The sequence below is a fragment of the Erithacus rubecula genome (assembly GCF_903797595.1).
Source record: "Erithacus rubecula genome assembly, chromosome: 3".
Classification (NCBI taxonomy): domain Eukaryota; kingdom Metazoa; phylum Chordata; class Aves; order Passeriformes; family Muscicapidae; genus Erithacus; species Erithacus rubecula.
Genome location: NC_136689.1, coordinates 39,779,721 through 39,802,171, shown reverse-complemented (window position 1 = coordinate 39,802,171; position 22,451 = coordinate 39,779,721). Strand labels below are relative to the sequence as shown.

Genomic DNA, 22,451 nt, shown 5'->3' with positions numbered 1-22,451 from the left:
GGGATAAATCAGTCACTGGTGGAGCTACTGTGACAACTCATGCAAACATAGGTAGAGTCCTTCAGACACTGTCTTTCTTCATGCTGGAGGAATTTGGGTAGTGAATCTGCTAATCTGTAGTAGTTGGGAAATGGGAAAATAATGTCCAAAGCAGAGGCCCAAAAGCTGTTCTATGGCCAGGTTTAAGATGCTGTTATATGCTTATGCATTTCCCTAGGTTTCCCTGTTGAGGGAAGGATGCATGGAGATGGGTGAACTCATTGTGTTCACATATCTCTTAAATGACTTTACATCTGATGATCAAAGACACAGTCACCCTTCTAAAGGTCTGGGAGTGCACAAGCCCTGCCATCAGAGTAGGCTTAGGGGCTGCTCAGTCAGCGTGCAGTGACTCCTAAAGTGGGAAAGTATCAAACCCAGAGCACATCAGTGCTCAGCACGGGCTGTGGTGCAGTGACCCTATCCACTGCCACGTGGGCTTGCTGAAGGACAGCACCTGCTACCTTACAGACAGCACTGGGGAGACACCTGGAGAATTTCCAGGGCAGGGGTGCCCCTCACAGGGTGATGCTGCTCTGTGTGGATCTACCAGCCAGGGCTGTAAGCATGACAAGCCAGTGCAGTGCAGGCATGCCCTAAGTGGGCTCTGCTTCACAGAAGGAGAAATTTAGATCAGCCCCCAGCTGCAGCTACCTCAGGGCCACTGCACAGGCACAGCCCTGCTGTACAGGACATCTCCCTGCTGCCAGAAATGCCACTGCTCCACTTCAGTGTGATGAAAGCTGAGCACTTCATGAGGTACGGGATGCACAAATGTTTAGTTGCCAAACTGTGGCTTTTGGCTGACTCTTTCCAAGTAAGCATAAGACTAATCCTGATTTTATTCACATGAAACACAGCTCTGGTAAAGCAAGACTGACATTTTAAACAAAGCCCTGCTACTATACTGAAGTCAGCCACCACTTCAGGCAGTGCAATACTGCTTAAGTAACATCATCATTTTTGGAGGGGTTTCTCTTCTGCCTCTTCCCCAAACCTGTGTTTCCAGAAGTTCCCTTTCCTCTCCTTCTCCCCTGCCACCCCCAACAGTCCCTCACCCATAGCAGTTGTGATGCAAACCAGATGGTTTTCTTTTCTTTCTAGGAGGCTGTCAGAGAAATTACACTTGTCTCAGTCACCAAAGCTGTGTCACTCTGAAAGCAAGTGGTTGAGATGAAAATTATATTTCTTGCAATGTGCAGCATCTGGTGCACAGCTGTTGTTCTGAATGAAATACTAAGTTAACAGCAGCGTGGAACAGTTGAAGTTCTCCCCAAAGTAGTATTGCTGAGTTTCTAAATATGCCTCTTAAATTATACTCTGGTGAAAAATCAGTCAACCTCGATCTTTGCCTCTGTCTCCCTTTCCCTTGTGCCCCATTTCTGCTTCTCCATATTTAGCACAACAAAGTAACAAGGAACAGCGTGGCCTTTCTCAAAAGCTGATCCCCACCTGCTTATTTACTACAGCAGCTTCACAGTATGGGCTGTGCTGCTGGGTATTTTTGTTTAAATGTCTGCTGAGGCCTGCAGAGGCCTGGCAGAGTGTGGAGGCTGTGTTTGACAAAGCATCTGTACTGAAAGGACCTGCCTGCATCACCTCGCACACTCACCAACACCTGCACACTGAAAAATGAACCCCGAGAGCTCCCTCTGAAAAAGAAATAAGTCCCTGTACCTCTACATGGCTGAATGGCAATTAGCCCCCCTCCTTGCATGCTTCTCTCCCTAAATAAAGTTGTTAATGCTGTTGCCTCGGCTAAGACTCCCTCTCTTGTCCTTAGAACTGCCCTGAGCTGACACCAGAGCCAAGGCTGCCCTGCAAAGACAGAGCCTAGATCTTTCGGGCACCTCTGAAAAGGCTGTCTGCAATCAGGTCAGCCTACTCTGCCTTACATGCAAAAACATTGCTCTCATTGCCAAACAGTCCAGGAGTAAAAGAGGGGTTTGCGTGAGCAGAGGCAGCTCCTCAGGAAGGCTGTGAGGAGAGGAGGGAGTCTCACAAGTGACAGATGGCGAAAGAAAGCAGAGGGGGAGCTGCAGTCATGAATCACTGTAAGGGTATTTCAGCAGCTGCCTGCAAAGATAACCAGACTGCACGAACCAGGGAAAATCTGAGAAGGAAATGAGAGTGATGGTGCAATGCTGTTGCAGCACAGTACCAATAACAAGTTAAGGGATCTGCATCCTGGGAATTGTGTTTAACTGCTTTAACCAGAGATGCCAAGAACAAGTTCCAACCCCTACAGATCTGCCCTAGTGCTCCTGGGGTTTTGCTGGGGACCTCACCTCAGGAAAGGTGACTGAAATAGGGAAATAAAATTCAAGAAATGTGTTTTTGGAGATGAAAATGACTGAGAGGTGAAATGAATAGGGAAAATCAGGATGTGGATGGGGGTTAATCATCAACTGAAAGGGGATGCTGAGAAATATTTCCCTGTATTGAAATTACTTCAGGTCTTCTCAAGGTAATAATGGGTCAATCTCTTCTAGATAAACATGCTGGTGATTTTCCTTCCTTATGAAACTCCCTTTATTTCCTCTTTTAGCAGTTGTCTTCTGAGAACAGCAGTAATAAGATTTGCTTTTGCTACAATCTGCATTTTGCCCTACTCAGCAAATCTGAACAATGAGGGACTCAGGCATCATCAAAGATAAAATACTCCACAGTGAACAGCTCATATTTATACTAATCAGGTGGGTTCCTAAAGGCAAGAAACGAGACAAGGCACAGTTTCTTTTTTTTTTTTCATGTCTTAAATCTCCCCTGCATCATTTACAAAAGTGCTAATGAAAGGCTGAGGTGCCAATACACTTAGAAACAGGCATGACCATGATCCATTAAGTATGGATAGGTTTGCCTTGGAATATGTCAGACTGAGGTCCAGTTCCTGAAGCACCAAATGTTTTACCCTTAAATGTTTGACTAGAAAAGAATTTGCTGTTCCTTTCATGCTTTTATGCTAGCACGTTCAGCACACATACTCGCTTTGTAGCTTTCCTGGCAGGGTGCAAACAGGGGCAAATCTGTTGCCCACAATACAGCCCACCCAGCAAGACCAAATGCAGAAAGACCAGCAAGACAGAGCAGGAGACTGAGGTGGAGGCAGTTCCTCCCTCCTGCACATGGCCATCGTGGTGCAGCCACACAGCCACTGTGCACAGCGGCTTCAGAGACCTCCCTTGTGGTGTCCCACAGATGCTGGTAGAGAAACAAGGAGCAGCTATGCACATCTTCCTCTGGGACATTGGTTTTCCTCCTGAACACTGTGTTCCTCATAGCACAGTGCTCTAGCCAGCAAGACTGTTCTGTCTCTGCATCTATGGCAGCCCTTCAAGGTGGAACCATGCCAAGTCCAATGAAAAGGGAGCCTCTGTGGTTTTGGAAGAAGGATAACAAATCAAATCACAGTTGTATATCTACTGTAATATCCAAATTAGTGTTACCTTTTACAGCCCCATTCCTTAGACTGCCTGTGTGAGCCCTGAACTGTGCAACAATATTTTTTTAGAATGACTCTTAGATGATTGCAGCAGGCTGAAGTATTTACATGCAACTTGGTCTTATTTTAGTTGCTGAAGTAAGGTGAAAAACTTCAAACATGGCAATAGGTACTGCAGATGTCCCAACAGCAACTTTTCTGATTTCTAGCACATACCAGCATTGCACACTAGGAATTCCAGGTCACCTTTAGGCAAAGGAGAAATGGAGATTTCTGTTTCAGAAGCAACTGAATATGAACAAGCACAGCAGCTTTTCCTGGAGCTCTTCTGACAGTCAGCTCCAATCATTTCTCTTTTGTTACTACACTTTATACAGCAAACATCCCTTGATTTCTCATATGGATGATCTCTTGCAAAATCACAAAGCATGATGTGCAGCAGCTGGTAATTTTGGGAAAACAGGAAACTTTCCATACCAATATGATGCCTGTTACTGAAATTATGAATTAGTAAATTAGACACTTAACTGGCCCTTATTAGGTTTGAGAATTAACATTCCATGAAAGTAAATGGGAAGCAGTTATCACTTCTTTCGTTTAATATTTCAAATTGACTTATGTTTACAATCATTTTGAGTGAGATGAACCAGACTGAGTCAATCCATGGCTACCCAAGATGTCACAGGGAAACCAAACTTCAATAATCTTTAGAAGTGACCTACCTAACAGCAAATTTATCCTTACACCAACTGAGGATCGATTTACTCTTGCTCTCAGTTGCTCAGTGTTCAAGCCTGCTCATGCACATGTGCATCTCACACTACTGAAGGACTGTTAATTTACAGCATCCAGATACACTAAAAAACCTGGTGATAGTCAAAAAGAATCACCCTCTCCCCAGACAACCATGAGAGCATGTCTGTCTCAACATACTTTTAGAGAGAAGAAAACAGATGGCACTTACCTCCGACAGCGTTACAGCGAGATGTCATTTCCCAGAGGACCAAAGCCATGGAGTACACATCTGTTTGTTTGAAGGACTCCATGTTCTCCAGGTTCATCCTGGACTCCAAAACCTCAGGGGCCATATACCTTGCTGTGCCAACCTACAGGAGAAGAGATTGGGGAGAGGTCATGAGCTGAAATAGCAATTCATGTTTTGGATTCCACTGTGATTTAACTTCAGCTTTCACAGAAACAGTGCCATTTGACATGCATCCAAAAATTCAGGCTATACTTGGCACAGGCCGTATTTCCTGCTGCCAGGAGAATCTGGCTTTGTCCTGAATACCAACTTACTTGCACCTCTCTTGGTGAGGAAAAGAAATAGTCCTTTTTAGTTCCTTAAGCAAATAATTTTGACACTGACAAGTTTTCTTATTCTTTGGCTATTCACAGATAAACCTTGACCTTTGGGCCTGAAGCAATTGCTGCTGACCAAGTGTCTTTCAGATGAGCAAGAAACACATTGTATAATATTGCACAGAATATTAAAGTGTTAGCTGTTTCTTTCCATGGTAGGCTTTAAATGAGAGTAAATGCAGGCTTGGGAGAAGAAAGCAAACACATAAATATTGAATGCAGAACCACACATTTGAATCGAAACCAAAAATCTGCCCCTTTGAAAAAACATTCTCTTAAACTTTATTCAGACTGAGCACTTTTCAGCAATGACTTTAGCAGCTTTGCTGAGATCTAAATATGATTTTGCTTTACACAAGGTGAAGTTAAAAAGTCTGTTTTTATCACAAGAAAGGATTTAAGGATGAATTCTTGGATCACTCAACAGCTGCTCTCAAATGACAAACTCTTCACAGGGTATAAATAACAAATCCCCCTTAAAAATCTGCAAACAGAAGTCTTTCATCAGGCAAAGACAGCTTCAAGTTGGAGACTGGTTAATGGCAGAGATGAACAAACACAAGTGGGTGATGCAGTAGGACATATGACTGAAACAAGCTGTTTACACTACAGCAATCACTCCAGAGCCCAGAGGCAAGCAGGGCTGTGAAAGATCATTTCAGTTACTGGGTCTGCAACTGCAGACAGCCACATAGTAAATGTACAGTCTTGAGAGAGCCCTATGACACCCATTTTATAAGCTTCTGTAAACATGTCTTACGACCTCAAGCTCAGGGCAAATGGGAAGATGTTCCACAAAAAGTGGAAAATATCATAAGAAGAAGGCAAGATCAAGAAAATAGCTTTGTCACAGGACCTTGCAATAGCAGAAAATCTCAGTGTCAAAAATATCTGAATGGCTGTAGGATCAAACCCTTTATAAACAGAAGACAGGAAAAAATTCAGTGTGAGCAGCCTCAAGGTTAAGTTCCCTGCTACAGTGACACTGATGAATTTAAGGCCAAGCATGTGACTAGCAGCTATACACTGAAGAGATACTTGGGACAGTCAGGTCCCAGCACCACTGAGGTGAGCACCAACTCCCTCCCCTACATTAAATAAGGAAACACTGAAGCAGAGGTTGTTGCTGCCTACCATTAACTCCCAGCACGTGTTTTTCCCCAAGCAGATGAATTTATCATGTATTCCATTCTGCTTATGGTCTTTTATCTGCATGTAGATTATTATCAGGTCTTTCAGTCAAAGACACTTTTTCTGTATCTTGAAAACAAATGACTCCCGAATTTCAAAGGCATTTTTAGGTCCCCAAACTGGCGATTCCAAGCTGGTTGCCCCTCTTGGGTCTGGATATGCTTCTTTACAAATACCAGTCTGCTTTCAGTTCTTGATTTTCCAAAACTTCTAGGGAGGGACCATCTCTCTTCCTGCACTGCATTATCATTTTTTGTGACATTTGAATCTTTTTTTACTGGAGAACTTACATTTCTTTCAAGCTGTTGAGAGATGTTTCATGTCCTGATGCGTGTCAGTCAGAGGCAGCAGATATTTCTCTTTATCTGATATGGTAAACCCTTTATTACAAGGGTGCTGATGCTGCTGAGGCACAGAACTGCTGGCCTTGCATGCACCTACCAGCTCTCTGAACACAGTGAGAAGAAGGTCCAGGTTTACACAGTCACATTAAGTAGTGTCTGCAAATATTAACCATCATGGATGACCAAACTCAAAAGACTGCAAAGGTTCTAATGGGGAAAAAGGTGGTTTCCACACTGGTTTTGTAGTCAATAATTATTTTTATTTGACATCCTTGTATTTGCTTGCATGTGGAGAATATATAATTCATTAAAGAGGTGTCTTCTTTCAAATTTTAAAATTATTATCTATCAGTAGTTATGTGCCTGCAGCTTTTGAGGACTGACTGACTGAGGACAAGACTGACTTCACATATGTTGGGGTAGACCAGGATTGGGTTGAGTCATGCAGAAGTGTAATACCATCAGGCATGAAAACTGTGTCAAAACCTCAAAACATGAAGCAGATCCTTATTGTATTTGTGTGTGTGTGTGTGTGTGTGTGTTGCAGCAGCACCACAAACAGTTGCTAACAAGCTTAAACATGGTTAATATAAGTGAGAGGATGGTTGCATCATACACACACACATAGATCATTGTTGCTTTAATGTTTACATCCTCTTTGTTTATAAACACATTCACATTGATTTTAAGACAACACTGCCATAGGAGCTTGAGGTTTTTTCATCTTCTCAGCCCAGGAATGGACAGACCAATCAGTACATTACCCGCCCCCCTTCAACCTTCTAACTTACCTGCCCACTGTTAGCCAAGTCATCCACAGACAGGGAAGGGTCCAGCCTCAGGGATAACCCAAAGTCACAGAGACAGCAGGTTAAATCATTTTTCACCAGGATGTTGGAACTCTTTAGGTCTCTGTGTACAATAGGTGTTTTGGGACGACCACAGGGTGTGTGATCACTGTGCAGGTGGGCAATCCCTCTGGCCAAGGACCCACCAAGTTTCCAGAGGTCCTCCCAGCTGATAATGTGCCGTGTGAGATATTCCTGCAAGTTTCCTTTGGCATGGAAGGCAGTGATCAACCAATACTGTTTGCCAAGATCTGTCTTACGCTCCTCTGCTGTCAAGAACTGGAGGATGTTTTCGTGCTTGAGGTTTACATCTGAAAAAATGTCTTTCTCAGTTTTCCAGGAAGCATATTCTTCATAGGAGAAAATCTTGACTGCCACAGTTTCATACTGTTCAGATGTGTTTTGCTTCAATTTGGCTTTATACACTTCAGCAAACCTCCCTTTGCCAACAACAATGTCCAGCTCAATGGGGAGCAGCTCCGTGTTGTGGTTGATGTTGTTGGCACACGTGGAGCTGATGTCAGAGCGGTCATCATCTAACATAATGGCACAGACATCACTGCAGTCCTTATGCTTCTTGGGCTTAACATTCTTCTCCCATGCCTTGTTGAGTTTCCTCTTCTTATGAGTGCGGTAGGCATAAAAGACAACAATCACAGCAACAGAAATCACCAGCAGCGGGACAAGGCTTATGATTGTGACTTTGGAAATTTCATCCTTCTCCTCTGGCTTATGAGGGTCATCTGTAAAGAAGAGAAGGAAAGCATGCATAGCGTTATATCACAGTTTGATATACAGAAGGCTGTCACTAATTATAATTTTTATCCAGAATGCAATACATTATCTTCTCCACTAACAGCAAACAAAGAAAACTGTCACAGCTTTCTTGCTTCAAAATGTTGTTTTGTATGTAGGCCTCTGTTTACCAGGACCTCCCTGTCTGCTTACTTTATAAAAAGCCAGAACTGAACAAGTAAGAACCTAATGTAATTTAGTAGCTTTGTTCTTCTCTCAGGCTTTTAATACATAATGGATGAAACCTTCACTTTCCTGAACACAATAGCCAAAGTCTTCTGTACTAACTCTGTCAATGTATTTCTGACAGAACTGCTCCTTTAATCACTAATTACTAGAACACATTATTTTTTCTATAAATAAATAGACAATGAAGCCTGTGAACTCCCACTTGCCCAGTTATTACTCCAAATACAGTATATTTTAATAGGATCCCTGCAAAACCATCTTCAGGAAGTCTGTTCACACACTGAAAATATTTATGTACAAATATATATGCTTGCATACAGACCTTGAAAGAACTAATTTTCATGCTTTTTTGTATGTGAGTGATGCTAGAACAAATTCAAACATCTGCATGAAAACAGACTCAGAGTGGTCACCACCATCACCCTCAGGTACTTCTGCATGGATTTATGTATCAGAAAACTTCCTCTGTGAGTTTCTTGCTGGCTGTACATTGGTTTTCTACTGCAAAGATGTTCACTCCAAACTACATGCCTGGTGCACTGCACACACCAACCATATTCCTAGGAGGAACATATAGGGAATAGCAGAACAACAGGAACCTATTCTAGAATAGAGATGTGTTCTAGGAAGAGTAAAAATTATAATCCTAGATATGAGAGTTGACCTGTCACCTTTAAAAACTACCTTCTAGTTGAGTATTTCTTAGGGAAGATAACAGTTTAAAAGGGAACAGTTTTGCTCCAAGAAGAGATTAAAAGAGGGCCAGAGTTTATATCTGAACCTGATTTGATTGAACACATGGAAATTTACTCTCTCAGTCTCTTCCTTTGAGTCAGATAAAATGTATTGTATCATCTTTGCATGAATGAGGGGATTGTTTGGAAGAAATCCTGGGAGCTAACCAGACTGGACTAAAATAAATGAAGTTGCAACTACAGTTAAGCAAGTGGCTTGTGGTGGCAGCATGATGCTCTGGAAGATGCTTACAGCCACGTCATTGACTCAGGCTCTGTGCATCAGGCCAAATAAGTCAATATGAACAGGAAAAGTTTAATAAGCTCTGAAGGGAAGCGGTCACTAACTGCATTGGCCACAAGCTTCTGGTTCCCCTGCTCTGTGCCTTTCAAAACAAAGGTGAGCAGTGCTAAATGGATGAGGCTAAGAAGTTTACAATTAGAACACAAGCAGTATCTCTGACCCACCAATTTCACTTGTAATCACTTTTCCATTGTAATCTCAGTTGGCAAGTAGCAGGAGCCACCAGCTATTCTAAGGCAGGTGATAGGACATCTGAAAAGTATATTCTTTTTATTTGGGAAAAGGCTTGAATCCTGAACCAGAATGTGCTTCCTGTCTTTGAAAGGTACATCAACCAGATGCAAGTGAGTAATTAAATCCTAGCCTCTCTCATAGTGTTTCAAGGAAGAAGAAGAACCTTTTTAGCAATTATTCCCAGCCTAGCACAGGTCAATGACATGCACTAGCAATACCTACAAAGAATCTATTTCCTACCATTATGCAAAGGAACTTAAAGCAAACCCATCCTTCCAGACCTATGCAAACCACAAATCCTTATTCTCCAGCAGTTTCTCTTGACACCAAAAATGTTAGTAAATTTTAAAATTATTAACTTTTAAATCAAAACAATACCTGAAAGTATATCACAGATTAAAGGCAACTCTTCTGCTTTTAAACATATTGAAGGGGGGAAAAAAACCACTGTGTTTGTATGGCTCTTACGGGAGGAATATATTTAGAAAGTCAAATGTCACTGTCAGTAAATAGATTTGCATTGCTTATTCCCTTGTGCATTCTTTGTTTCTAGAAAATCTGCTTTTTTAAGAACTTGGGAAACACCCTGGTGGAGGAGAACTGATTGCATGGTGGGATGGCTGTTTTGGAGTTTTGGCTGCAAGCAGGTGACTTTTGTCACAATAATGTGACACAACTGTGACCTGTAACAATCAGAGAAAGTAATTACATTGAACATTTGGGGTTCTGTTATAATGGTTTTGGTTTGTTTTTGTTTTTTTCTTGACCACAGAAAAAACATGCTGGTCTCTGCTCTTGGAAATGAATGATAGCTATCTCTATCATAGGGTAACCCGTTTCACAAAGATGAAAATGTTTTTTTAGTGCCTTTTAAGTCCTTTTTCTTTGACACAGAGCTGCAGTATGTAGACCAGATATTTGAAATACAAATATCTTTCAAAAAGAGTGACAAAAGCTCTAAGATGTACTAGCTGTCTTTCAAATTGCTCCCCCTCAGTCCAAGCAGCTGGTGGTAGCTGTGCATGTTCAGCTTTAATTGAGGAGAAACTCACCCAAATTCCCTGCTCCTTTGCTGTTATGGCTACCTGTGTGAGGATCTCCAATCATTCCTACAATGTCCTAGAGCAGGCTGTATTATTTTCCTCTGTAGCTGAGAACTCTCCAGCAGAGTTCAGAGCTCCTTCAGCTCTTCCTCTTTTTGCACAAGAGAAAGCTCAGCTTGTGGTGCAGGGGGATTTCTGGCAAGAAGGGAAAAACTGTCGATACTGCAAATGTTACTTGAAAAAGAATGCAAAAAAAAATTTAATCAAAGCAGAAGCTGAGGGGTTTGGCCACTTCCCCCTGAGCACTGTATCATGCTGCAGCCCTGCTGCAAAGTGACACATCCTCTTTGGCACAGTTGCTTGGAGGAAGCAGAGAAGCAGGGGGTGAAAAGCACACAGCTGCACAACCCCACCTAAAGCAGCAGGGACAAAGGGACTGCGCTGATTTTCAGTATTTAAGACACTAGGCAAACACCACTCAACATTTGGGAAGTGCAAGAATGAGCACACATCAGGGAGAGCTGAGTGTCAGGACTGACAAGGCTGAGCTCTAAACTTAGGAGGGGATCAAGCTGTCTGACAGGAGAATTAAAGGGGATAGCAATAGCAAAGAGCTGGTGGCACTGAGGTGTGTCCTGAGCAAGACATTTCTGGAACTGCCTTCGATTTTGCCTGATGATATGAGAAGAATAAAATCAGCCATTAGAGCACAAACTAAGGATGGGGTACTTCTCTGCAAAATCTGTGTACAAAATCAAGACAGGACCAAAATTCAGAGCATAACTGTATGTTTGCATAGTGGCTAGCCAACGTTTTATGGCATGACTACAGGAATCTAAGAATAAATACGTTCACTTATAAATAAATACCATGATTGGAACCTTATAATTTAAAAAAGGGAGTGCAGCTTCCTCTTTCTGAGCACTGGAATGAGCAAAACCTGACTGCACAGACAGGCAAGGAAATGGTTAAGTGAAACAACCTTTCATGTTTTGAAAACGTGCTCCTAAATAACTTTCCCCACCCAGAGCTATTATTTGGGTGGATCAGTCCTTTCTTAAGCATCAAAAGAGCCTATTAATATAGCATAACAATGGAGAAGTTGAGCTAAAATAAAGCTTCCTGTATGTGGTTTAAACTAAGCACAAACCATCTGCATAACCCTTAACACTGCCTAAGCCTTGAGGGAATAGGGCTCAGGTGCCAAGGAAAATGGAAACACTGTGCAGCCCCAGTTCAGTCAGGGAGCTTCAAAGCACAAGAGCTTGCAAATTCTTTAGGTTGGTTTTCATGCCTTTGATACAACTTCAGTGTCACTGAACTTTGGAAGGAATGAGTAAAACAATGGCAATGAAATGAGGACACAGGCTTGAATGGCAGGGCAGCAGAATGCTGACAGAACTACTTCCTCGCTGTCTGCTGCTCCTGTGAGCTCTAAAGCTGCTGCCCATTCATCTGCTGGTCAAAGCCACACAGCAGAGAAAGAATATATTTGATATTAGAGAACTCAAGTCAAGCATATGGACACTGATGTATTGCAAGCTTGCACAGTGTTTTAGTAACTCCCAGAAACACAAAGCCACAGAACATGGTCCCAGACACAGAACTGTGATCCAGTTATTTTGCAAGATCCAAGACACAAAGCAGTCCTTTGAGCTGACTGGAGGAAAACTCCATTTTGCAGAAATTCTGAGGTTTCAAAGTTTGATTTGAATTCCACACTGGAATGAAAACTAACACTTTTTGCATGCTTTTGCTTGAACAGAATTTCTGTTCAAATGTTGCAATTTGGCAAGAGATGTATGTGAGTGCTGAATACCCAGCAGTGAGTAGACTGCTATGGGTGGGGTACAGGAGCTTCAAGTTCAAGACCTGCTCTGTTTGAATCAAGGGAGAGCTTTTCACAAAATGGGAGTTGGAACCTTGCATGTGTAGTGATTTCTGAGCAAGGCACTAGGCAACAAAATATGGAAAAGCATGACCATCTCTTTAGTACTTTCTGGATGAAAACTAGCTTCATAAAATGCTTCACTTTCAGTGAAATGAAATTTACTCTGAGCAGCTGTTTGGAGTAATTTCGTTTATCTCTACTGAAAAATCATAAAGTGGAAATGAAATTCTGTAGCTCAGCGTCTCATGTACCTTTCTGACTGTGGCCTTTTTAGAATTAAAATGGCTTGGAAATCTTCAACTAAACATTTTTTTGGTGGGAAATACTGATTCTCAAAACAGAAACTCTGCTTCTGACTCTCCTATACTTTTCCCTGAAGCACCTACCTTGAGGACAAAAGTAGTCTGAAAGTTGATCCAACTTTTAAAAACTTCTGTTATTTTTACAGCCATTGTTTTGGGGGTTTGCAAATGGGGGTGGTGAGCTTTTTTTTACTCAGGCTGGAAGGTGTTTCCTTAGGAAAATGATTGATCCTGACACATAATATTTGATAATAATCAGATTCAAATGCTGCATCTCCAATTAACTTGCATTTTTTTATCATGATAGCTTCTTGGAAACATTTTAATTTTTCATACTTGCTGAAGATAATTTTTTTTCAATTTAATCAGTTTGTTGTGCAGGAAATCAGTTCCACCCCTCCCTCAGCTCTATGCTGAACCAGCTTATGGCAGAAGAGAGAGATTACTTTAAAACCTTAAACTAAACTAAACTAAACTAAACTAAACTAAACTAAAACTTTGTTACTTTAAAACCAAAGTGGGCTCTATTTTACCATTCAGTGGAAAACAAACCCTGGCATTTCTTGCAGACTTTCCTGAAGGTTGAATTCCTTCAACAAGTTCCTGTGTTTGACAGGAGCTTTTTTTGGACAAGGTAAACCAAGTCTGTCAAGGCCAGTAAGCAGTGCTTGAGCTGCATGTCTTCATCTTTTAGTCTGAAAAGGATATTACCAGGGTATCCAATAGAGTATCCCTCTCCTGGAGAGGCACTACCTCTAGTAGTTGGCAGGTTTGCCTGGCCTGCTATAGAATCATGGAATTGTTTAGGTTGGAAAAGATCTCTAAGATCATCAAGTCCAGCTGCAAACCCAGCACTGCCAAGTCCACCACTAACCATGTCTCCAAGTGCCACATCTACAGGTCTTTTAAATACCTCCAGGGTGGTCATTCAACCACTTCCTTGGGGAACCTATTCCAGTGCTTATCAACCCTCTTGGTAAAGAAATTTTCCCAGCTATCCAATCTAAACCTCCCTTGTATAACTTGAGGCCATTTCCTTTTGTTCCATCACTTCTTACTTGGAGGAAGAGGTTGACTCCCACCTTGCTACAAACTCCTTTCAGACAGTAGTAGAAAGCAAAGAAAGGGTCCCCCTCAACCCCATTTTCTCTTGGTTAGACAACCCCAGCTCCCTCAGACACTATTCCCAGAACCTGATCCTTCCCCAGCTTTGCTGCCCTTCTCTAGGACCTCAATATTCTTCTTGTAGTGAGGGGCCCACAGGACTTGATGTGTCCTCACCAGTGCTGAGTTCAGGGGGATAATCACTGCACTGGTTGTGCTGGCTCCACTCTTTCTGAAACAGGCCAGGATGCCATGGGCCCTCTTGGCCACATGCTCTCACTGCTGGCTCATGTTCAGCCACTGTTGACCAGCACCTCCAGGTCCCAGGCAGCTTTCCTGCCACTCTTCCTTCATCCTGCAGAATTTCATGGGGTTGCTGTGAACCAAGTGCAGGTTCCAGCTCTTTGTGCCCTGAGGGTTTACTTAAAGGTATGGGAACTCAGTCACCTATTCTTTTGGATATTTGGCTGCCTAAATGTTGCTCTGCAGTCAACAAATGGCTGGCAAACCAGACCAGCTCTCTTTTCCTGAAAGGCAGCAAGTATGAGCTATTTTGAAGACCAGTGGCACACCTATTGCTGCTCTCCCCTGCAGACCTGCAGCTTCAGCCTTGGCACACAACTGCTTAGGGGATCAGGACTCAAGACTTCTGTGTAATGCTCAGGGAAAATCCCCAGGTACATGTGTTACATGTTGGAAGAGTCGTGCATATGCATCTGTCACCTGATGGGAATGATTGCATCTTAGTCACAGGGGTGGGAGGCAGGCAACTTGATTGCCTCTGGGTGGCTTACTTCAGCAAAAAGGCTGGGCAGCGATGACCTAATGGATATTTCATCTATTGTAAGCAGAATTTCATTTTTCAACTGATTGCCAAGTATGCTATTCAGCACCCAGGAGGTCTAAGAAATTCTTAAGCCCTAAGACAGAACAAATAATTTGTTGCTGCTTTTATTCCCTCCCTGCTGGCTAGAAAGTGCAATTCCTTGGTTTGCTGGCACAGCACCCATTTGCTTAAAATCTTCCATCCCCCTACTGCATTCCCTTCTTATCTCTTCTATTCTAATAGGTCCCTTCACTGTGTGTACATGGCATCTCTCACACACTTTGACTTTTGTAGCTGAGCTTTCCTACTCAGCAATATGAAAGCAAACAGATTTTAACTTTACATGATGTGACTGAGTTTCTGTGATACATGGCTCAGTTGTAGAGCTTGGGTGTCTGCTGCTGTTTGCTGGTGGATTTCTGGAACAAATCAATCTCTCCAGTTTCAATATGTTTCAACAGATGCCACACATTAACCACTATTTTTATTCTCAGCCTGAGTTTCACCCCTCCAACCTTTCCCAAAATATTATGTTGCCAGTGTTAGTTACAGTTTGTTTCTGTCTGTAATTATTAAAATCTCTTCTATGACAACCTGATAAAAGGTTGGCCACATTCCCATACTTATTAAGCTCTCAAGTGATGCAAATTGTAACAAATACGCCAACAAGACTGGAAGAGCACTGCTTAGTTTGTTTTTACACAAATCTGTAACTGAGCATGGTTATTTTCCTAAGAAGCAAACAATATAAATAATACAGAGCAAAACAGAATTTTGGCTTCTTTAGCCTCTTTTCATTCTATTTCCTTTCTATGCCATTAAGTGAATCAGATGTTCAGCATTAGGCAGCCTCTCCTTTGGTTACACACAGCTGCAGGCACTGGGTGGGACTCTAGTGCCTGCAAATACCTAAGAGGAAATATAGAGAACAAAGCCAACATACAAGCAGTGAGAGGCTCTGTGCAATGTTATGCAATGTTACTGACCTCTTTTATGGGGCAGCTGGAAGACAGTTACCTTCTGAACATGTTAGTTGGATAACAGAAAAAGAGATAAATGAAAGCCTTTGTTAAAATTCACTTGGAAGCAGTCCAGCTGTAATCATCTCCCTTCTGATGTTCCTTGAGCACCGGACAACTCATCACATAAGTATTTATGGACTGGTGACTGTTTGTGCACAGATCTTAAGTCTGTTCTTAAGGCTGAGATCCTCCTATGTAGTCAAGTAAAATCACTAAAACTTTGACTCTAGTAAGGAGAGGAAGAGGAGAGAAAGAAAGGAAAAGACAGGGACAACATGTTAGAGACAAACGAGAGATCCGAAATTAAGGACACTTTGAAACATTATCTCCTGCAATCTGGGCACAGGACAGGCATCACACAGGCATGCTTGTGGTGGTGCAGGCAGCAGAGCAGCACCAGCTCTCCCAGGTAACAACTGCACACACTGAGCAATCACAGCACTGGACGCACTGCAAATCCACAGGCTGCAATTTGTTCAGGCAAATGACTCAGCTACAATTGATTAATCAAATAGGCATGTCTCTTGTACTCTCAATTAGCCAACTCTGTAAAAACATGATCAATGTGAAGATTTTTAGCAGCACAACACCCTTCCTCCCTTGACATGCTTCCCCAATTAGCTTCATTATTCTCATAAACTCTTGATGACCTATCAGTCATCTCTATCACTGAGGTTTTGGCACTTCAAGTCAAATGTCTGGATGGGCCAGAGCTGCTGCTAAAAGTTTCTCTCATTTGGGTGTGGTGGGAATACCCAAAATAATGACTTCATCTTGCAGTAGGTGAACACTAAACACAGTCTACCTGAACAATCCCACAGACACCTTGGTTGCAAGCTGCATGGAGATCTGCATAGCATGGCAAGAGACAGGTGAGGATAAAAAACTATCATCATGTAAACCATTAGAATGAAACAACTTTAAACCAAACAGAGTTGCATTGAAATCCCAGTTCCAACTTTTGAATTCTCTGCACTGTTGCTTGGATTTGAATTTGATGCCCAGGATAACAACTGCATATATACTGACAACAATATTTAAAGGATTTGTTTTCTTGTTTGCAGTCTCCACTGCTGGTTTGCACATTGCTGAATGACTGTGAATGTCTAAATGAACTGCACAAGAGGAAGGAGTTGCATGGTACAACAGATAGGGAGGTCATGCACTAAGAAACATGCAGGAATCCCATTTTCTTGTCTACAATGAGTACCTAGTCATCTCTGTCCATGGAGAATGGGTCAGATGTGGGGCTGGGAAGGGCACAGTCCTGCTTGGTCCCTTAGGGTAAACAAAGCTTGACTTCAGCCAAAGAGCTCAAGATTGTTAATAAAACCCAGCTTTGTTAGGCAGTTGTCATGCTTGCCCTGGCTAATGGCTGAGAGAGGTGGTGAAGGGAAAGGTGAGGAACAAAGCTGCCCAAACATTAGGGCAGGACTGGGACTGTGCAAACAACTAGACACAGACCTGATTCATCACAGCAGATCAAGTAGAAGAAAGTAAAGCAAGATGCAGAAGATCTGCCAGACACAACCAGACATCAGGGACCAAAAAACCCTCATAGTCTAATCCTGCTCTCATTTTTTCCATGACAGAAGGACCAAGCCTCTGTCTGCCACCTATCCAACTTCTCGCCACCCAAGGCTTTTTACCCCTGATTCTGGTTAATCTTTTCCAGTGGTTTTGCTCCCTGGATTTGCCTTGTGGTAACGCTAACATTAGACTTTTGAATAAATAATAATTACAACACATTGGCATTGAGATTTGCTGTGACAAGCATTTTTCCACCATAGGGGTGTAAGCTGCTTGCCAGTCACCCACAATTTTGTTTGGCAAAAAAGAGAGGGATTTAAAAAAATAAACTGAGTAGTCAGATCTACAATTGTTACCTGTCTCCTGCATGTTATTTCTCCAAGAACTACAGAACATTATTTGGACTGATTCTGCACTCTGTATTTTCCACCAGCTGCCTGTGGCCTGGAATGCCAGGGATCTGAATCAGGGTCAGTCCCCTGACACAGCAGAACTACAAGAATGTTTAGGCACATGTTTGATTATGTCTTGCTTATCTTGCAGATTGGTAATTTAAATAAACAGGTATTTGATTTTGATGTAACTACTTCAAATATTTCTAAAGTCACTCTTGACTAAGTCACAACACCTCCAATATCCAAAACCTTTAGATGCTTATGTCTAAAAATGGAGTCAGGAGCTTTGCCCTTCACCATCAAGACTCATGCAAGCCAATAGTGCTATAAACCATTTCTTCCACAAGCAATAACAGCTCAGCTGTGAATCACTGGAATTCAGTGACTAACCTTTGGTGGAAATTAGAACTTGTTGCCTTATCCAGGGTTTTCTCCTTACCTCAGAAATACCAGAAACAAACTAAATATGGCTTGTCCTAAGTGTGCATACAGGAAGAAGAGGTAAAACACTAGTCATCTAAAGCAATAGCTTAAAAGGAAATGCTGTGATTAACAGGTGAAAAACTGCAATCTTTTTTATCTCAGTTTCTGTGGATAAATTATTAAAATCACCATTTGATCAGGCTTTTTAGAACAGTTCTTGTCTTGCTCTCTAAAACTACAGAATGTGCAAAATCACTGCAAAAAAATTATTGTTCTGGTCTACAAGAAATGTAGAGGAAAAAAACCCCCACAAGAACAATGTACAGAATAGATCTGGATGACAGTCATTCCAAAGGCAAAATTATTGCAGGCCATTATCTAGTTGTCTGGAGGAGCCATGGACCAGCTGGCTGTGATATTCTGCTCAAAGTTAAACACAGACAGGAAACCGCATGTCTGATACTGTAAAAATCGTTTGTCTTCCTGCCATGGCTAACCAGGCAAGCAACCCAAAGGGGCTGTTTTCATTTAAAAGAAACACTAATCCACAACAATAAAAAAAGGAATGACAAAGCCTCAATTCTCCCCCCTCCTGACTGGAGTTAATGCCTGTGTTTGTGAATGAACTGGAAATGTTACAAAGTGAAGTTTTACATTACTTTAATTTTTATCTGTAGTTATTCACTTAATACATAAGAATGCAGCACATGGTTTTCATGAGTCACCTGAAGTGCTTACAGCACGTGACCTAGAAGGAAAGGCTCCACTCAGAAGAGTGAAAGGAATTTGGGTAAAAAGACTGGGTGTAAATTTCTACTATTCCTTTTAGGTTTGATCTGGAAGTGTGAGTGAGTTGCAGAGCTGGCAGGAATAAAGGCACTTGGTGCTGAATTTCTCAAACAGTTTTCATAAACATACACACCAAAGACACACATTTATCAGTGATTGCATTCAGCTACATAGCTCCAGGAAAAACAGCTATAACGTGGCTAATTTATAACAATTTAGCCAAAATCCACAAGGGTGTGGCTCATGTTGTACAAAAACACTAGACAGCTGACACAGAGTGAGATCTCTGGGAACACATTCTCTTCAATAAAAGCAAGGCAATATGTTACAATTAGGTCCTGGGTGTACCACTTGTGCTCATATCAATACCAGTATATATTCCAAATCCTTTAAAGATCACTCAAATAAGGGCTGGTCATACAAGCAGGGATCACCAGTCAGGTTGCCTGGTTTCAAATCAAGCTTGGGGAGGGGATGAGGAAGATGGGGATGAGGGGTGGCACCAGATATGGATAGCCTGGGCCAAGGGAAGCAAAGACTTGCTAGCTTGCTCTTGGCTGATTTGGTGTGGTTTTATGACTTAAACTAGTTGGCCTTCTTGGAGGCTGGGAAGTGAGAGCTCCAATTGCTAACACAGTCACTCACCTCAGTGTAGTCACACACCATGTTTCCCAGGAGTGGAAACTGCATCCCAACCCTTCTTTATCTCAGGTAACAAGGACCTAATTATACCCTTCTCTGAGGAGCTTACAGGTGATGAGGATGTGTGCAGAAGTGTGTGTACACAAGTTTCTCCATAGGAGACCTCACTTTTGCCTGTGAGAAACCTGTCTTTGTCTCAGTAAAAGAATCACAGAAGGTAGGGCAAAATAAAGCACATATCTTGAGCTTACTTCAAAAATGAGGACAGCCTGGCAGGAAGAAGTACCCTCAGAACATAGAAAAGAAAGGTTGTGATTTTGCAAGATTCAAAAAAGACCAAAATAGCTCCTGCCATTAGAAGTTCTCCCCAACAAAATGTACTTCCAAAGGACATCAGTATAACACAGTTAATATTACCACACTTAATATTACTCGCAAGGAATGTAGGAATGCAAGGTAAAAGATAAAACCTACCTGGTGTAAAAATGAGCATATCATTGCATTCTTCACCTGTGCAGGAGCACATGAACATCAATCCCCCATCGTCCTTCTTTTCCCTCATCAAACACTGCTCTGAATGATAGTCATCCAAAAAGTGACCATACAGTGTTTCCTGGGGATCGTGGCATATTGTTTCTAATGTCACATTTTCATCATTCTGTCTCCTAAAAATGAAAAGGAGAAAATTGAAATCAAAAAAGGAATATTTTGTAAAGGAAGCAGACAGGACTGTGACTGCCCAAAATTTACCTCTTTTGAGAATATAAATTACATTTAAAGAGCATCATATGTTCTTCTCTGTCTTTCCTGAATGGAGCAAATTTGGCACTGTCTGGGCTCCTCACATTTGTGCCATGGCATAGCTATTCCTGTATCATATTCCCACTAAGCTCCTCTGAAAATCTCACTTGGAATTACTCAAGCTAATGCTCAATGAACTGCTGTGAACTGCAGAACATATTTTTGGTTTTTGTGGTCATTGAGCAGACAGTAAAAATCTGTGGGAAATTACGATAAAAACGGAATTATTTCCTCAAAATCTGAGGAATTTCTAGTAAGTCGGTCTTTTCATTTTGCTTTTGAAGCCTATAATCAGCACAGTTTGTGCACTGAAGGAGTTATATACAAAAAAAAAACAAACCTCAACCAAGCACAAAAACTGCAGCAAAATACCAATCATGAAAACTGATGCAACTTAGAGTTGCCTCACAGTCAGGGAAATATTTACAGCTGATAATCTGGGCCATATTTCTGTGTTTTGTCCTGATCCACAGATTTAATTTCATTGACAAAAGACTCAAAAGTGCATAAAGCACTTTACAGCTCTCAACTTACTTGCCTTTTGGATAAATGGTCATGGAAAATTCAAAATGTATCTTAAATTGTACAACAACTCCTTTTGATGGAAATAATAGCCACTGATGACACACTAAAGAAGCACAGGACAAACACAGAAAAGCACACTGATCTGGACTGATTCTGAACTGAAATGCCTACTCCCAGTTATGCTGAACATCTCAAGTCAATGGACACAACTAATCCCACAGCACGACTTAGTTATGCCCCTCTGTAAGTGGTTCTAATTATTGTACTAAATCAGCAGCAATGATGCAAACACTCAGTTGTGTTCTTTTAGTCCAGTTATTAACTTATTAAGAGTGCTTCTGGCTTTCTTTGGTAGGACTGGATCCCCATTCCTGGAAGGGCAAGAGAAGCCTCAGTTTCTAGACTGGAACACAAGCTTAAAGCCAATAAATCCTTAAAAAGTATTACAGCTCATTTTCATAAACTCTTCATTTCTTTGAATGTAGACATAGGCTATATAAAAAGCATCATGCCTTAATCCAAGTCTCTACCCACACAAGTTTTTTCCCATTAGGAGGAAGTATTTCTACCTATATATGGCAATAAATCTCTTGTGATAAATCTAGATAATCTAGTTTCCTTGAAACCTGAGAGAGAATTGTCTTTGTTCAGCAACTGTCACTACAATCCTCTCTTGAGCCTCAAATCTGTTTCTGCTCTTGAGTTCTATGGGTGGATACAGCTTAATGGCTTGCACAAAGCCATGCCTTTTTTCCAATAACAGCTTAAGCTGGAACAGAACTGTTTTAGAAGAAAAAGAATTCCCCAGAACATTTCATATCAGAATTGTTAACCTCAAGCAACTCTAGGTATGCTGTGCAGAGATATGAGTTGGAAGCAGGAGAACAAAGCCTGCTGAGGTAGCAGGGACATTCTGAATATCAGAGTAATTGAGGAAAGCAATAAGCAATGATGAATGAGGGTGTGCTCCTGCTCCCACCTGTATGAAGAAATAACTTACCATATAGCAACACAGACTTCACTACTCTTCTCACAGATAGAAGTGATGTTGCAGTTGCTTCTGCATTGATGTTGGTTTGAGCAGGTTGTTACTTTAATATCACAAAATTTGCACAGGTTTGGCATTTTCAGTCCACCTTCCTTATTTCTGTCTACAGGTGATGTAAATTCAGCTTAAGGGAAAAAAAAAAAAGGGAACTCAATAATGGTAGATGATCAGACTGCATTATTGCTTATTATGAAGATAAGGTTTTCATCAGCAGAAAATATTTCCTCCCACCTTAAATTAGAAAATCTTTGATCTTTCACAGCTACCAATTTTCTTTACAACAAGGTAAGTGCCACGATGTCAAGACTAGGTTAACCAAAGTGAATTTGAAAGGTGAAACGAACTTCTACTGACTTCAGAGGGAGCAAAAGTTGCTTCATAGTTTGCAGAATCAGGCATTTTCCAAGACCAGTTTGCACTGAAATAGCTCCTCTGCACTCACCCATTTGCATTCACAGGCAGCATTTCTGTCCCCCATGTATAACACTGCATCTTGGTCTGTGTGCCACAGTAGCTGTGGGTTCCATGGTGAGAATGCACATTAGCTCATTATAACACATGCACATTGGCATCATTATAACATGGGCCAGGATGAATTTTGCAGTTTTGTCTTTACTAACCTAAGGCA

The 22,451-nt window shown here is 41.6% G+C and overlaps 1 protein-coding gene across 1 annotated transcript in view; it reads right to left on the bottom strand.

Annotated features, from left to right (window-relative positions):
* TGFBR2 (transforming growth factor beta receptor 2) overlaps positions 1–22,451 on the bottom strand; it is a 58,658-nt gene that overhangs the window by 9,842 nt on the left and 26,365 nt on the right. Inside the window, exons 2-5 of the mRNA XM_079301441.1 lie at positions 21,776–21,947; positions 19,924–20,114; positions 7,170–7,969; positions 4,446–4,587 (exon numbers count right to left, since the gene is read on the bottom strand). Of these exons, the coding sequence (XP_079157567.1) occupies positions 4,446–4,587; positions 7,170–7,969; positions 19,924–20,114; positions 21,776–21,947 (1,305 nt within the window). The remainder of the gene's footprint in view (positions 1–4,445; positions 4,588–7,169; positions 7,970–19,923; positions 20,115–21,775; positions 21,948–22,451) is intronic.